The sequence below is a fragment of the Hordeum vulgare genome, chromosome 6H (assembly GCF_904849725.1).
Source record: "Hordeum vulgare subsp. vulgare chromosome 6H, MorexV3_pseudomolecules_assembly, whole genome shotgun sequence".
In the NCBI taxonomy this organism is placed as follows: Eukaryota; Viridiplantae; Streptophyta; class Magnoliopsida; order Poales; family Poaceae; genus Hordeum; species Hordeum vulgare.
Genome location: NC_058523.1, coordinates 446,656,945 through 446,675,028, shown reverse-complemented (window position 1 = coordinate 446,675,028; position 18,084 = coordinate 446,656,945). Strand labels below are relative to the sequence as shown.

Sequence of the window (18,084 nt, the reverse complement as noted above, 5' to 3'; positions counted from 1 at the left end):
ACTCTGCGATTGGCCTACCGGAAGTATGGACAATTCGTCGTGTCCTGAGAACGAGATACGCGACTCATATCGGGATCGTCGACACGTCGGGAGGTGCTAGCAGTCCCCGGCAACGGCACTAGAAGAATGTTGTTGACGTGTTCCTGACTTGATGCCTCCGCGGCAACAGAGCCAGAACTGCTCCTAGTTGCTCAACAATTAGCAATTGTCTTGCAATGGCCCACCAACGTGTGGGACCGCAGCAATTTTTGAGGGTAGAGTATTCAACCCAATTTGTTGATTCGCCCGTCACGAAGTGAAAGGATACTCTCAAGTATTAGCAGCTGAATGTGTCAGATTCAACCGCACCTGAAAGATTAGTATCTGCAAGCAAAGTATGAGTACCAAAGTAGTATGATAGCAAAGTATTAGTAGCAAAGTAGTATCTGTTGATGGCACACTATTCCTAACGGTTGTATCAATGGCGCCAGAAGTTGCCCGTGGACGGGAAATAGTCTTTTCCCGGCAAGGGCGAGCGAAAAAGTATTGTAGCAGGTAGCAGCAGTGTAACGAGTAACATCAGTGGCAAGGAATAGCAGTAGTGACAGCAGTAGCAAGTAGCAACAGTAGCAAGTAACAGCAGCAGAGCGAAACAAGTAACAGCAGCAAAGCAAAACAAGTAACAGCTGCAGTGGGACAAACTCGTAGGCAATGGGTCGGTGATTCGTTTCGATGACATTCATCATGCAACAGTTATAACACGGAGAGATATGTGGCTAGCTCCCGTTCGTCAATGTGATGTAGGCATGCATTCCGTGTGTAGTCATACGTGCTTAGGGAAAAGAACTTGCATGACATCTATTGTCCATCCCTCCCGTGGCAGCGGGGTCCAAGAGGATACTACGGGATATTAAGGTTCTCCTTTAAATAAAGAACCGGAACAACGCATTAGCACTTGGTGAACACATGAACTCCTCAAACTATGGTCATCACCGGGAGTGGTTCCGGTTATTGTCACTCCGGGGTTGTCGGGTCATAACACATAGTAGGTAACTACAACTTGCAAGATCGGATCTAAAACACACATATATTGGTGACAACATACAAATTTCAGAGCAGAAATCATGGCACTCGGGCCCTAGTGACAAGCATTAAGCATGGCAAAGTAGTAGCAACATCAATCTCAGAACATAGTGGATACTAGGGATCAATCCCTTCAAAACTAACTCGATTACATGATAGATCTCATCCTACTCATCACCGCCCAACGAGCCTACGAATAGATTACTCACGAACGATGAAGAGCTTCATGGAATTGGAGAGGGAAGAAGGTTGATGATGACGATGGCGACGATTTCCCCTCTCCGGAGCCCAAAACAGACTCCAGATCTGTCCTCTAGATGAAGAACAGGATGTGGCGGTGCCTCCGTATCGCAAACGCGATGAAATCTTCTCTCTTGATTTTTTTCTGGACGAAAGTGAATTTATAGAGCTGGAGTTGGGGGCGGCAGACCCACGTGGGCCCCACAAGCTTGGTTGCCACGGCCAGGGGGGCGTCAACAGGGCTTGTGGCCAACTGGCCCATCCCCTCCGGTGGATCTTTGCGTAAGTATTTTTCATATTTTCCAAAAATATTCTCCGTAAATTTTCAGGAAGTTCCGAGAACTTTCATTTCTGCCCAAAAACAACACCATGGCAATTCTGCTGAAAACAGCGTTAATCCGGGTTAGTTCCATTCAAATCATGCAAACTAGAGTCCAAAACAAGGGCAAAAGAGTTTGGAAAAGTAGATACGATGGAGACGTATCAACTCCCCCAATCTTAAAACCTTGCTTGTCCTCAAGCGAGTCAATTGACAAACTGAAAGAGAAAGAAAAACTTTGACAAACTCTGTTTGATCTTGTTGTTGCAACTAGGTCTAACTCATAACCAGAATTTCAGCAAGATCACAATTTAACCACATAATCAAGTGACACAAAGGTCTCACGGTAAACTAATATCAATGGCATAATCAGCTAACAAGCAAATAAGAATGAGTTTCATATACCAACAATTCAATCAAAACAAGCATGAAGCAATATGAATAGGTGGTATCTCACTAGCTCTTTCTATGACCGCAAAACATAAATGCAGAGCACTTCCAAAGATCAAGGGCTGACTAAACATTGTAATTCATAGCAACGAAGATCCAGTCATAGTCATACTCAATATCAATCAAAAGCAAAGCATAAAAATGACAGAGGTGCTCTCTAATTGGTGCTTATACAAGAGGAGGATGACTCAACAGGAAAATAAATAGACAGGCCCTTCGCATAGGGAAGCATTGATTTGCAGAGGTGCCAGAGCTATAGTTTTGAAAACAGAGATAATAATTTTGGGTGGCATGCTTTCATTGTCAACGCAATGACCAGGAGTTCTCAATATCTTCCACGCTACTCATGCTATAGGCGGTTCCCTAACAGAAAAGTAAAGTTTTAACTCCCCCACCACCAATCAATCACACTCCACGTCTAGCCGAATCCTCGGGTACCGTCCATACTAACATCAATCCGGGGGTAGTCTTGTTTTACAGTTATGTTTTCGATTTAAGCGTGGAACTGGGCATTCCAATTACCGGCCCCTTTCTCGTGAATGACACTGAATAAACACATGTCGAGGATAAAACGCCTAACATGGAAGATACCAATAGCCCCATGTCACCACATGAGCGGTCCGGGCATGCAAAACAGATTATTTCTTGAAGGTTTAGAGAATGGCACATGCAAATTTACTTGGAACGGCAGGTAAATACCGCAAATAGGTAGGTATGGTGGACTCATATGGAACAACTTTGGGTTTATGGAAGTGGATGCACAAGCAATATTCCGCTTAGTACAAGTGAAGGCTAGCAAAAGACTGGGAAGCGACCAACTAGAGAGCGACAACAGTCATCAAGATGCAATGAGTTTGACTAACATGGAGTGCAAGCATGAATAGGATATAAATCACCATGAACGAGAACATCATAGAGGCTATGTTGATTTTATTTCAACTACATGCATGAACATGCGCCGAGTCAAGCCACTTGAATCATTCAAAGGAGAATATCATCCTATCATACTACATCATAGTCATCTCAAAATCTATGTTGGCATTCAAGACAAACCATTATAAGCTCCTAGCTAAATAAGCATGGCATCAGAAACTATGATCTCTAAGTTGTCATTGCAAACATGGTTCTCTCACAACAAAGCTGAATCTGGGGCGACAAGCTAGTCATATTTACAAAAACAAAATAGATAGAGTTCATACCAGCTTTTCCAGTCTCAGTCACTTCATCATATATCATCATTATTGCCTTTCACTTGCACGATCGAACGATGTGAACAATAATAAGAGTGATCATGCATTGGACTAAGCTGAATCTGAAAGCAAACACAAAGGAGAAGACAAAGTAATATGGCTCTTTGAAAGCTAAACAGCTATGCATGCAAGAGCCATTAAACATTGTAACCAATATCAATTACCTTGACCCAAAGAAAAAGAAAACTATTTACATGGGAAAGCTCCCAACAAGCAAAAAAGAAGAAAGGAAAATCTTTTTGGGTTTTCTCAAAAGCACAAAAAACAAGAAAACAAGAAAACGAAAATAAACTAGCATGGATAATACAGTGGCAAAAGTGTGAACACCGACGAACAAAGTGAAAGCATAAGCATGAATGTAAGGTCGGTGAGAACACGTACTCCCCCAAGCTTAGGCTTTTGGCCTAGCTTGGTCTACTCCCAAGGACGGTCCTGGCGAAATCCAAAATCATAATCGGGGTTATACGGGAGCGCTGCAGCCACTGCCTGAATAGCTGCCTCACGAAGATGAGCAGCCGTCGCCTCCCTCTCATTCTCCTCTGCCTCTCCTATGGTTATGTAGTATCTCCGTTTTACCTGAAAATCAAAGAAAGCAGGAGCAGGAAGGGTAATATGGAAGACACGTTGTCGGTTAAATATCAATCGGTATAGGAGGGATTCATCATCCCTCTCAAGGAACTGGTAGCGCGTCATAGCGACGCGGTCAAGGAAAGCTGTATGGAGCGGGGGATCTCCTGCGCGGATGTGTACTCCAAATTTTTTTTGCCATGCGAGTGGCATAGATGCCGCCAAAGAAATCCCCATTAATAGCATTCTTATTCAGCCTCCTTGCTATAATAGCTCCCATGTTGAAGCTTTTGTCACCCGTAACTGTGCTCTTAAGGATACTAAGGTCAGATGCGCATAGGTGACATTGTTCAACCTTACCGTTAATGCATCTACCTATGAAGAGGGCAAAGTAGTGCAAGGCAGGGAAATGAATGCTTCCTATGGTAGCTTGCGTGATGTCTCTAGTTTCTCCAACAGATATACTAGAGAAAAAAATCTCTAACCGAAGATTTAGCAGGATCTTTAAGATTACCCCCATCGGGTATTTTGCAAATTCTGTTAAAATCCTCCAAATCCATGGCGTAGGATTTATCATACAGATCAAACAGTATGGATGAGTCACGGCCAACTGAAAATTTAAATCTACGCATGAAAGAGGCAGTGAGCATAGCATATTTTTCACATTTATCTGAGAGGAATTCTTCTAACCCGGCATTGCGGACAAGTGTATCAAACTCATCCTTGAAGCTTGCTTCGATCATGAACTCATCGGAAGGCCATTCACATGGTTGTACCGGTGCGTCCCTTAGTTGATAAGGATCGGGCTCCCGAATAGAATGACGGGGACCCTTCTTACTTGAGGAACCACCATGAAACTTCCTCCTGAACATAATTTCTTTTTCCTGAAATTTTGAAGTTCAAGAGAAAAGTGAATAAAGACCAACCACACCTTGTAGCAACTACTCCTACTAGTGCCTAGAGAACGTATCACGCGCTAAAACTACTTGGGACCAGCTAAAATCAACATTTCAAGCTCAAGAACAGGGTCACCAAGGTAGTAAGAATACGCGAAGGATAAAGCACTAGAGAAAAAACTAATTGGACCAATGGAGGAGTCACTTACCAAGGAGTAATTTCCCCAAAACGGTTCGGAGAATGATGCTTTGAGCAAGGAGATCGAAAATCACAGCCAAATGAGCAAGAACACGGGTTTGAGCTGCGAAACGATTTTTTCTGAAGGTAGAGGAAGAGGATAGGAGCTGGAATGAGTGGAGGGGGCCCCTCTGGGCCCCACAAGCTTGCTTTCCACAGCCAGGGGGTGGCCGCGGTGACAGGGCTTGTGGCCCACTGGTGTGGCCCCCAGGACAGCTCTCAGTCCCAGTATTTTCCAAATATTCCATAAAAGATCATACTAGATTTTCAGGACCATCGGAGAACTTCTATTTTTGGGGTACTTTTCTCCGGGACGCTAAAACAGAAAACATGAAAAACTAAACTAAATCTAACATTTTTCTTCTAAGCAAAAGAAAGTGGAAGCTTAAACAGAGGTATGTGACTCTTCGATTCATCCATCTCATGGTCATCGAAAGAAATCCGTCAATGGGGTTGATCAAATCCTCATGACAAAACTTTCTCGAATCGCAAAAGAGAACGGAGAATTTTTGAATAGCCACTAAGTCACCTCAATGGGGATGTGAATCTCCCCAACAAGAAAATCATACTTCATCTTGACACGAGGAATAGGGCATTCAAAGCTCCCAATAAGAATCGATGAAGTTTTTTCGATAGCATTGATGCAATGTACTTGATATGTTTCTTTGGAAACTGCACGGTATGCTCATTACCGTTGACATGGAAAGTGACATTGCCTTTGTTGCAATCTATAACAGCCCCTGCAGTGTTTAAAAAGGGTCTTCCGAGGATGACACCCATGGCATCGTCCTCATGAATATCCAAGATAACAAAGTCTGTTAAGATAGTGGTATTAGCAACCACAACAGGCACATCCTCGCAAATGCCGACAGGGAAAGCAGTTGATTTGTCGGCCATTTGCAGAGAAATTTCAGTGGGTGTCAACTTATCCATCTCAAGTCTATGATAAAGAGAGAGCGACATAACACTAACACCGGCTCCAAGGTCACATAAGGCAGTTCTTACGTTGTTTCCTTTAATGGACCAAGGTATAGTGGGCACTCCGGGATCACCAAGTTTCTTAGGAGTTCCACCTTTGAAAGTGTAATTGGCAAGCATGGTGGAGATCTCAAGATCTGGTATCTTCCGTTTATTAGTCACGGTATCTTTCATGTACTTGGCATATGGATACATTTTGAGCATATCAACTAACCGCATCTGCAGAAAGACGGGTCTTATCATTTCAATAAAGTGCTCACAATCCTCATCCTTTTTCTTGGATGGCTTAGGAGGAAAGGGCATAGGTCTGTGAACCCATGGCTCCCTTTCTTTACCATGCTTCCTAGCAGTGAAGTCATTCTTATCGTATCTCTTAGGTTGTGGGTTATCAGGATTAACCGTAGGTTCAATCTCCACATCCTTATCATTGCCAGGTTGAGCATCATTATGAACATCGCTGTCCATATTGTCACCAGGTTCATGTTCATCACCAGATTGTGTTTCAGCATCAGACGCGGAAATATCATTTGGTTCTTCAGGTGTGATAGTATTTGGTGGACTAACATACAGGTTTCTATCATCCTTCTTCTTCTCCTTAGGATGACTGGGTGTATCAGCATTAATTCCTTGAGAATCTTGATCAATTCTCTTAGGATGACCCTCAGGATACAAAGGTTCCTGTGTCATTTTGCCTCCTCTAGTAATGACTCTCACAGAGTTGTCATTTAATTCATTGAGCAGGTCATTCTGAGCTTTAACTACTTGTTCTACCTGAGTAGTAATCATAGAGGCATGTTTTCTCAGAAGCTTCAGATCATTGACATTTCTGCCTACTTAAATGACTAAGCATATGAGTACTTTGTTCCAAATGTCTGCTAACATAATCATTGAAACTCTGTTGTTTGGCAACAAAGTTGTCGAATTCATCAAAGCATAGGCTAGCAGGTTTATCAAAAGGAATATCACTCTCATCAAACCTACGCAGAGAATTTACTTCCACTACCTATATCGGGTTATCGAGACCATGGATCTCTTCGATAGGTGGTAGATTTTTGACATCTTCAGATCTAATGCCTTTCTCTTGCATAGATTTCTTTGCTTCTTGCATATCTTCGGGACTGAGGAATAGAATACCTCTTTTCTTCGGAGTTGGCTTAGGAGGTGGTTCGGGAATAGTCCAAGCATTATCGTTGATCAAGATGTTATTCAGTAGAGTCTCAGCTTGTTCTACAGTTCGTTCCCTAAAAACACAACCGACACAACTATCTAGGTGGTCTCTAGAAGCATCGGTAAGTCCATTATAGAAGATATGAAGTATCCCATTCTTCTTAAGAGGGTGATCAGGCAAAGCATTTTGTAGCTGGATCAGCCTCCCCCAAGCTTGTGGGAGACTCTCTTCTTTGAGTTGAGCAAAGTTATATATTTCCTGCAAGGCAGCTTGCTTCTTATGGGCATGGAAATATTTCTCACAGAAGTAATAGATCATATCCTGGGGACTACTCACACATCCAGGATCAAGAGAAGTGAACCAGGCTTTAGCGTCATCCTTTAGAGAGAAAGGAAACAGCTTAAGGATATAGTAGTAGCGGATCTTCTCCTCACTAGTGAAAAGGGTGGCTATATCGTGTAGTTTGGTAAGATGGGCTACGACCGTCTCATACTCATAACCGTGGAAAGGATCAGATACGACTGGAGAGATTATCTCAGGATCGACAGAGAATTCATAATCCTTATCGGTGATAAAGATAGGTGAAGTGGCAAACTTCGGGTCGTATTTCATCCTAGCTTTCAGAGATTTTTCCTTCCACTTGAGAAGTAATTTCTCAGCGTCATAGGCATCCTTACACGCAAGAAAATCCTCAGCTATCTCTCCCTCCATAACGTAACCCTCAGGTATATTAGGCAATTCATATCTAGGAGAGCTAGATCTAGTAGGAGCAAAAGCAGGTTCTATCTCAATAGCATTGGCAGTTTCAGAAGCATCACGAGCATTGGCAGAAACTCTAGCAATATGAGCATCAAGGAATACCCCTAGTGGCACATCAGGCAAAGTAGTATCTCTAGCAGTATCAAGCATAGCATCATAGGCATCATCAAGCACAGGCGACATATCAAGATTTCTAGTAGGAGGTGATGTCGCAAACTTACTCATAACTGAAGGTGAATCAAGTGTAGAGTTAGATGGCAGTTCCTTACCTCCCCTCATAGTTGAGGGCAAGACTTTGGTTTTTGGATCTTTCAGATTCTTCATAGTGATCAGCAGATATAAATCCCAAGTGACTCAGAGAATATAGCAATCCTTCCCCAGCAACGGCACCAGAAAAAGCTGCTCCTAGCAGTCCCCGGCAACGACACTAGAAGAATGTTGTTGACGTGTTCGTGACTTGATGCCTCCGCGGCAACAGAGCCAGAACTGCTCCCAGTTGCTCAACAGCTAGCAATTGTCTTGCAATGGCCCACCAGCGTGTGGGATCGCGGTAGTTTTCGCGGGTAGAGTATTCAACCCAATTTGTTGATTCGCCCGTCAGGAAGTGAAAGGATACTCTCAAGTATTAACAGCTGAATGTGTCAGATTCAACCACACCTGAAAGATTAGTATCTGCAAGCAAAGTATCAGTAGCAAAGTAGTATGATAGCAACGGTGCCAGAAACGATCTGTTGACGACAGACTATTCCTAACGGTTGTATCAATGGCGCCAGAAGTTGCCCGTGGACGGGAAATAGTCTTTTCCCGGCAACGGCGAGCGAAAAAGTATTGTAGCAGGTAGCAGCAGTGTAACGAGTAACAGCAGGGGCAAGGAACAGCAGTAGCAAGTAGCAACATTAGCAAGCAACAACAGCAAAGCAAAGCAAGTAACAGCAGCAGAGCGAAACAAGTAACAACAGCAAAGCAAAACAAGTAACAGCTGCAGTGGGACAAACTCGTAGGCAATGGGTCGGTGATTCGTTTCGATGACATTCATCATGCAACAGTTATAACACGGAGAGATATGTGGCTAGCTCCCGTTCGTCAATGTGATGTAGGCATGCATTCCGTGTGTAGTCATACGTGCTTAGGGAAAAGAACTTGCATGACATCTATTGTCCATCCCTCCCGTGGCAGCGGGGTCCAAGAGGATACTACGGGATATTAAGGTTCTCCTTTAAATAAAGAACCGGAACAACGCATTAGCACTTGGTGAACACATGAACTCCTCAAACTATGGTCATCACCGGGAGTGGTTCCGGTTATTGTCACTCTGGGGTTGCCGGGTCATAACACATAGTAGGTAACTACAACTTGCAAGATCGGATCTAAAACACACATATATTGGTGACAACATAATAATTTCAGATCTGAAATCATGGCACTCGGGCCCTAGTGACAAGCATTAAGCATGGCAAAGTAGTAGCAACATCAATCTCAGAACATAGTGGATACTAGGGATCAATCCCCGTCAAAACTAACTCGAATACATGATAGATCTCATCCTACTCATCACCGCCCAGCGAGCCTACGAATAGATTACTCACGAACGATGAAGAGCTTCATGGAATTGGAGAGGGAAGAAGGTTGATGATGACGATGGCGATGATTTCCCCTCTCCGGAGCCAAAAACAGACTCCAGATCTGTCCTCCAGATGAAGAACAGGATGTGGCGGCGCCTCCGTATCGCAAACGCGATGAAATCTTCTCTCTTGATTTTTTCTGGACGGAAGTGAATTTATAGAGCTGGAGTTGGGGGCGGCAGACCCACGTGGTCCCCACAAGCTTGGTTGCCACGGCTAGGGGGCGCGTCAACAGGGCTTGTGGCCAATTGGCCCATCCCCTCCGGTGGATCTTCCGAGAAATTTTCAAGACATTCCGAGAAATTTCATTTGTGCATAAAAACAACACCATGGCAATTCTGCTGAAAACAACGTTAGTCCAGGTTAGTTCCATTCAAATTATGCAAATTAGAGTCCAAAACAAGGACAAAAGAGTTTGGAAAAGTAGATACGATGGAGACGTATCAGGAGGTCTTGCCAGATTTGTCTTACCTTAGCGATATATCTTGCGCATTGGGATTCCGGTGAGACTTCGGGCCTTCTGAGAGTTAAGGTTTTCCTCTAAGGAATCCGGCCAGATAACGAGTTTCTTGGTAGAGGATTACTATGCGGCATGTGGTAATTTGTGATGGACTAGTTGGAGCACCCCTGCAGGGTTTAATCTTTCGGAAAGTCGTGCCCGCAGTTATCTGGCAAACATGGATATTTGGTTAACATCTGGTTCTAGACAACTTAAAGTAATTCTAATAAAAAAACTGCCAACTGAGTGCGTAACCATGACTGTCTCCTTCAGAGCTTCTTTTCTGACCGAGAACATGGTGGGGTTATGATTGACGTAAGTAGGTGTTCAGGATCACTTAGTGATCAACCTAGACTTCGACCTTCTTGCGTAGGCCACCATATGTTAACTTTGTTCATCGTAAGATAGCCACCATATAAGCTTAGGTTGCTGCAAACCCATACACTTAACCTTCCTCACCCATTAACTCAGTTAGATTCGATACCAAGGTCATAGGACTGATGAGTCCTCGTGGCTCACAGTTTACTACAAACACCCCAGGTACAGGTACCCCTGATGCAGGAGTTCTGGATGACAGCCAGCTGAAGTGGGAGTTTGATAAGGACAGTGGCAGGCTGTACGTGACTTATCCGGAGGACTAGAGAACGTGGTCGTGATCGTGGGGCCAGCATGCGGGATATCATAGCTTTTCCTGTTTAACTTGTCCATAGCTGGACCTTTCCATGTTCGTAATAATGTGTTGTTGTATGACTGTATGACTATGTTCTTATCAGATGGCAAGTGTATGCCCTACTTGTCACTCTTTCAGTTATTGTATTGTTATGATTATCTCGCTTGCGAAACGCGCAGATGCGCCTCTTTCCCTTTTGAGGCCTCGCCCCCAAATAAGGAAAGGGTCGCATCTTAGTCGTTACAGAAACTTAAAATGCACGCTGACAAAGTGGACCCACGATCTTTTCAATATTGGAGCAAGGATATCGTTCCTTTTCTATTGATCTTAGAGCATCTCCAATAGATCATAGAAAAAACTCTGCCTATAAGTGGTTACTCAGACTCTCCCGATAAATTTATTAGGGTTTTCATGTGTGTTGCTTTTGCATCTCCCCAATAAAACTACCTCTAATATGCATTAGACATGTGTATCTGACATGTCATTGGTAATCTTTTTATTTCTTTTCCTTCATATATTTCTCTCTCTCTCTCTCTTCTTCCCAATTTCTTTGTGGCAGGGTGGTTGTGTCGAGCTTCATGGGCAGCGGCTAGGTGGAGCAGGAGCGATGACAATTTGGCGCTGACGCAACCGACATCAGCATGTAGGCGTTCCAAGGTGGAGCATGAGTTCAACGCCGATTGAGTGTGTACGGGAAGGTGTGGTCGGGCGGGGATAGGCGGGGCAAGGGAGGGGATGGTTGCGAAGGGGTGGCAGGGATGGCGGTTGGGCACAATGAACGGGAGGGTCAGGGATGGCGACGATGGCGCACGATGGTGGAAGGGACAAGCCAATGTTGTTCGGTGATGGCGGCGTGTCCCCGAAGGCATGTCGGTGTGATGTCCGTAGCAGGCGGCCGAGGAGAGCATGGGAAGAGACTTGAAATTTCCACTAGTTGCCTCTCGCCATAAATTTGAGAATTATTGGGGGAGTTGGATCTTCCCCTTTATAAAGGGGAGTGGCCGAGTGGGAGTATTATTGGTACTGTCAAGGTCAACGGGTGAGTTTGCATATCATAGCCAACACATGTTTGTGGTGGAGCAAGCTTTTTTGTCCATCTCCCTCTGTACCAAATTTTCTTCTTGATAAAAAAGGGACCAACTTAGTTTCTAATGACCCTCTTTGGTCAAAGGACTTTTCATGATTATTTGAAAATTATAGTTCTTAAAAAAACTCCATTCACCATTTGGTTCATAGGATTAAAACCTATGGAATTTTTTGAAGGAAATAGTTGTACTATATTTCATAGAAAATGCAAACTAAGCTTAGCTTAGGTCGCTAATTAGGTTCCTTATGATGGAACCAATACAACCGGGTTCATATCCTAGACTTGGCATCAACCAAGTACATCGATTATGACGACTTCTTCAATCTCATGATCTGAGGCTCAGCCTTCTGAAGGTGATCATAAGACAACGTGTGTGTTTTGATACAATCAACAGACTTAAATAATGTAGGATTCAAAAGAGCATGATATTTCAATCTTGTTTTATTTCCTTTTTTATAATGAGGTAATCTTGTGATTTTCCTATTCTTACCTTCGTCCGAAAATGCTTACCATAGAAATGGATGTATTAACATGTATTTTAATTTTAAATACATTCATTTTTATACATTTATGCGATAAGTAATTTTGGACAAAGAGAGTATTTTTTACAATCTTGTGAATCAAAGTGACCCAGGTGTTTCTTCATAAATAATCTTTCTTCACATACTTACATCCAGAACTCTTGCAAGCTCCCTCGCATGATGACCAAAGTGTGTGCCCGGGGGGCGGCGTCAGGCGTGACGTTATCCACTCCATCTCTGTGAACCAAAAAAACAGTGTCAAATTCAAAGACAAACACTTAGGGAACATATCTCTCTTCATGTTTGGCAGATATGGTAGCCTGGTAGGTAGACACATGTGCATCAACGACATCAACGTCTTTCACATGCTTCTCTACAATGTACTCCCGACAGCCCGTTCGGTCTAAGAGCATCGCATCCGCACATGACCGGGTAACATCCATTCTAGAAACTGAACCTTGAGAAGTTACGAAATTCGTTTGTGCCTCTCGATCCCGCCATCAGAGATATGACAATGTCAAACTGGCGGCCGTGGCGGGCTGCATGCACCTTCGCCTTCTCTTCTACGGAGTAGTGGAGCAGTAGTATTTATCTAGAGATATGCTTTTGACGGATCAAGTCACCACGTAGCACCACCCGCACAGAGCGAAACAATGTACTCGGGGTCGGTGTCAGCGCTACAGGTGGTAGAGTCTTGCCTCGTAACGCCGAGCAATGAGACGCCGCGGGAAGGGCTCTGGCTCTCGGCGCTGGACCTGGTGCTGGCCAACAGAGGCCACACCCCTCTCGTCCATGTCTACAGCGCCAGCGACGTCGCCGCCGCCAACGGCTTCTTCAACGTGGCCAAGCTCAAGAAGTCCATGGCGAAGGCGCTGGTGCCCTTCTACCCGCTCGCCGGCCGCCTCGGTGCGGATCGTGACGGCCGCAACGAGATCGACTGCAACGGGGAGGGCGCGCTCTTCGTGGTAGCCCGCTCGGATCGCACCGTCGAGGACTTCAGCGGCCCCACGCCGTCGTCGGAGTTGACGAAGCTGTTCTGTCCCTGCGTTCAGCCGTCGTCCATCATGTTGGCCGCACAGGTCACCTTCTTGAAGTGCGGCGGTGTGGTCTTAGTGACGGCTGTGCACCACGCCGCGGTGGACGGCGCCAGCGCGTTCCATTTTATCGGGGCGTGGGCAAGGTACTGCAGGGACGGCGAGAGCGCCGTGATAGAGCTCCCGTGCCACGACCGCGCCCTCCTCCGCCCGCGCTCCCCGCCCGCCATCCACCCCGAAACCGTCTCCATGTTCTGCAGCAAGCTAACCATGCACGAGCAAGACTCGTCCGTCCTCGCGACCAAGGTCTTCACCATCTCCGGTGACCAGCTATACGCCCTCAAGCGCCACTGCGGCGGCGCTAGCACATTCTGCGCCGTGAGCGCCCTCGTATGGCAGTGCCTATGCATCGCCCGCCAGCTGGACCCGGATGCCACCACGCGCATGAACTTCCCGGTGGACATCAGGCGTCGCCTTGAGCCGCGGCTCCCGGGCCGCTACTTCGGCAACGGGGTCGTGAACGTGTTCGCCAGCGCCGCGGTGAAGGACGTCGTGTCGGGGACGCTGGCCTCCGTCGCGAGCAGGGTGAAGGCCACGACGGAGCAGCTCGACGACGAGCTGCTGAGGTCGGCTATAGACTACTTCGAGATGGAGGCGGCCAAGGGCGGGCGGCCAGAGAACAGGGGAAACCTACCGGAGACGGAACTGCGGATGAACAGTTGGTTTCATCTGCCCATATATGACGCCAACTTCGGGTGGGGGAAGCCACGGGTGATGACGCGGGCAGAGACTGTGCGAGGCGGCTGGGTGTACGTGATGGCTGGCTGCGGCGATGGCAGCGCGCGTGTACTAATCTCCTTGGAGGCGGCGACTCTCAAGAAGTTCGAACGAGCGCTTGCCGTATGCCAAGTTCAAACCAGCATAGTACATGCTAGGTTGTGATCATATATTCTTTTATTTTTAAATAAAAGGGGTTTCGGCAGCCCCAATTTTATCATTTTGCTCCGGTGCTCCCCTTTGGACTGAACGTGGAGGGAACAATACAAGGACGGCTCAGATCTTCCAATACCCTTTACCCTTTTGGATTGAGGGGCACGATCGTCTTTTCATCGCGTGTGTATAGCCCTCGGCGAGCCCTGTACGAGCCCGTGCGGCCCGGTCGATTCGTATGGTGACAATATATTCGTATTCATATATGCAATACGGTGGCCGTGGGATAGCACGTGGCGGCCGAAGTTGCCAGAACTGCCCCATCGTATAAGAGGAGGGGAACCGTCTCCGGGCGCATCACCCCCACCATTTCCCCCCAAATCGCCTCGTCTCGCTCCCATTGCTCCTCATCTCCCCCTCGTCTCCCTCGCCCCGCCACAGCACGAGCCCCACTGCCTCCCTCTCTCCGGCCGGTTCTCTCAGGCTTTGATGGAGCAAGGGCGTGGCGCTGCCGCCGCTGCACACGGAGATGTGGTCGAGGGCGCGGAGACCGCGGCAGATGTCGTCCAAGAAGTGGCTGCCGTCGGCGGTGCGGGAGATGCTGCACGCGCTGTCGCTGGATCGGTCGCTATGGCACGGATCTGGAGGAGAAGGGGGTGGCGGGATCCGACTCCGCCGTGTCGGACCTAGTGGTGACGGCGTCTCGCGACGCACCGGAGGCCGGCGACAAGCAGGTGGTTGATGTGGTAATGCTTCTCGTTCCCCTAAGCAGGAGATTTAGTAGATGGGTATTTTTAGTAGATTTCTGATTGAATGTTGCACCCCCTTTTGCTTTCTTGGTAAATCTTAATGATAGTTAGAGTTTTTTTAGTTGATTCGTGTTTGAATGCTACGGAGATTTAATGAGAGTTTGGTTTTTTAATTAGAATCTTATTTGCTGCAGGTGCTTAGATTTTATTCTCTATTGGATATGTTGTTAAATTTGTTGTGGATTACCCCTCACCGGGGCATGGAGGGGCTGAGCAGCCCTCCAGTCAATCTATTTAAAGTTGATTTTGTACAAATCAGGTTAGAAAGTTACTTCCTTTTATTTAAAGTCTATCAATCAGTTGTTGAAATGAACACATTACGTCTAACTAGTGCACAATTTCAAAATAGTTTGGAACCTCCCTTCATTATCCATAAAATAAATATGTAGGTAGCTTTATTTTTTTTATCCATAGATTTCCTCTACTTATAAAGTTAACCATAAGTAGGTTTGCTAGACATGCAACTACGCCACATGGGCAACTCATATTAAACTGTTGTTGCATAATTTCATCCATGAATGTCATATGAATTAGTTTCGCACCTAGCATCAAAAAGTGCACAAAAGCTTTCCTTTCTTGAAGCTTATGGCGTTACAATATACCATCCAATAAAAGGCTGAGAGAATAGGGCAGCTCATGCAGCACTATGTATGTAATTAGAAGCACACTGTTGAATGTTTGACCTTTTGCATATTGTGTTATGTAGTTGGTAGTAATTAAATTACTTATATTGCAGGAAGATGAAGCTGCTGGCATGAAGAGGAAGCTCGCCAAGACTAGGTTCAAGAGCCCGTATGACTATGACTACGACGACGACGACGTGTATGAGGTAACCCCAACTAGATTCTTTGTCTCTTCATTAATTTGTACGAGATCACTTGTTTGTTGATAAAGCACTATCTGAATGCCTTCAAATTGGATTTTTTTGTTGTTCTATTCATTAATATCATAAAGTTGTGGTGATTGTTTATTAATCATCTCTAAATGGGATATTTGTGGTCTTTCTTCATGAAACCATATATGAATGCATATAAATGGAAATATTGTGTTGTTTGTCCATTAAATTCTTCTAAAATTGAAAATTTTCATATATGTTCATTTTATTCCTCTAAATTGGAATTTTCTGTTTTTAAGTTCAGTATAAGCACTATATGAATGCATGTACATGGGATTTTTAATGAAATTGATGTAAATGGTAATTTATTGTTGTTTGTTTAATTAAATTACTGTAGATGGCTATTTTCTTTGTTTGTTCATTAAATTCCTGTAAACAGCAATTATTTGATGTTTGTTCATTGCATTCTTCTAAATGGGAAGTATGTGATGTTTGTTCCATAAGGCCTATATGAATGCATAATATATTTATGCTATTCATTTGTGTGTGCAGTATAACTCTGGAGATGATGTGGAGGACGACAACAAAGAGTCCTTCATTGAGACGGAACCCCAGAAGATCAGGGAGAAGGGGAAGGCGGTGTACTTCAAGCGGGGCAAGTTCACGTGCCCATACTGCACCACAAAGTCAAAGCCCAAGTATGGTCTTTATGAGCACATTATGTCGCATGCACGCGGTTTATCGACGAGTGCGGACGACATCAAGATCGGGGCAGAGCATGCAGCCCTCCTGAAGGCTCTGGGTCCCATTTAGTCACCCTCCATGATCTAGATGTTCTGAAGCTGGATGTGGTACTCATCATCAGTATGTTTGATGATGTTTTACGTTTGCGCAAGTGCATGTGGTTGTGAACTATTGGAAGGTTGTGAACTGTTTACTTTTGTTTCAGTGTATATATTCTGATTTTAGGTGTTGCAATGATCATGGGGTTAAGTTAATGGGGTTGAGTTTAGGTGTTGCAATGATCATGGGGTTAAGTTAATGGGGTTGAGTTTAGGTGCTGCAATGATCACGGTAGCTGCTTCAATGTTGCTTCACTGGTCAGACATGCTGCATGGAGTTCAGTTTAGGTGGTGCAATGATTATTGTAGCTGCTTCAATGTTGCTTCACTGATCAGACATGCTGCATGGGGTTAAATTAATGGGGTTTAGTAAAGTTAGTGATATTATTCATCTTGACACATTCCAGCTTCGGTGTCTCACTTAACTTTGAAAAAAATGCCCATTAACTTAAGTTAATTGGATTTAGTAAAGTTAGTGATAATTGTTCATCCTGACACATTTCAGCTTCGGTGTCTAACTTAACTTTGAAAAAAAATGCCCAACCCTAGGGTCCAACGGTGCTAATTGCAAGATAACACACAAGCGACATCAGTTGTCGCTAATTGCAAGATAACAGACACGCGACAACAGTTGCCCACAAACGGGGCTCAGGGCTAATTCTGATGAGAGAGGAGTTCGACACCTCTACCACGGCGTGGTACCTAAGCTGGTCCGGGCGCCCCTCCGCTTCCGAGGTGGGACTAATTAACCCCCTGTACGGTCGCCGCGTCGTGCATACGGGCATTGCCACATTCGTGGTCCGGCCAACAATGTTAGCCCACTGCGGTCGGCGCCCTTCCCCCGCGCGCGACCTCTCCCCCGCCAACTAGACCGGTCCATTTCCCACCCACGAGGTTGCCGGTGCGCGGCGCAGCTGATTGTTTAGTCCCACCTCGGAAGCTGAGGGCAACCGAGACCTGTTTAAATAGCCTAGCATAGTAGTAGAGTTGAACTCCTCTATCACACAACCTACAAGCCCCGTTGGATCTTGTTGATGGGTCTATAGGGCCTATTTGACTGATTTCTTCAGAAAAATATGCCTACTACAGGTCCAGCGGTTGCTGTAGGTTGGGCAATTTTTTAATATCTTTGTTATACTTTTTTTGCAGATGTCACTTTCTTTTTTTACCATCTCCAAGTCACCCCAAATTTGTTGTACATGGTGGCATGCATGTAGTAAACAAGATTATCAAAGAAATTTCAACAATAATGAAGTGTACATTGTCCCCCTATGATAATGTATGTCGTATGTCCCTTTGTTTCACCGA

The 18,084-nt window shown here is 45.2% G+C and overlaps 1 protein-coding gene across 1 annotated transcript; it reads left to right on the top strand.

The window, feature by feature from the left end:
• The first annotated feature begins 12,880 nt into the window (after window positions 1–12,880).
• On the top strand, window positions 12,881–14,357 carry LOC123403696 (putrescine hydroxycinnamoyltransferase 1-like). The gene has a single exon (XM_045097612.1). The coding sequence runs from the start codon at window positions 12,980–12,982 to the stop codon at window positions 14,300–14,302; it is 1,323 nt and encodes a 440-aa protein (XP_044953547.1). The 5' UTR covers window positions 12,881–12,979; the 3' UTR covers window positions 14,303–14,357.
• Window positions 14,358–18,084: the final 3,727 nt, after the last annotated feature.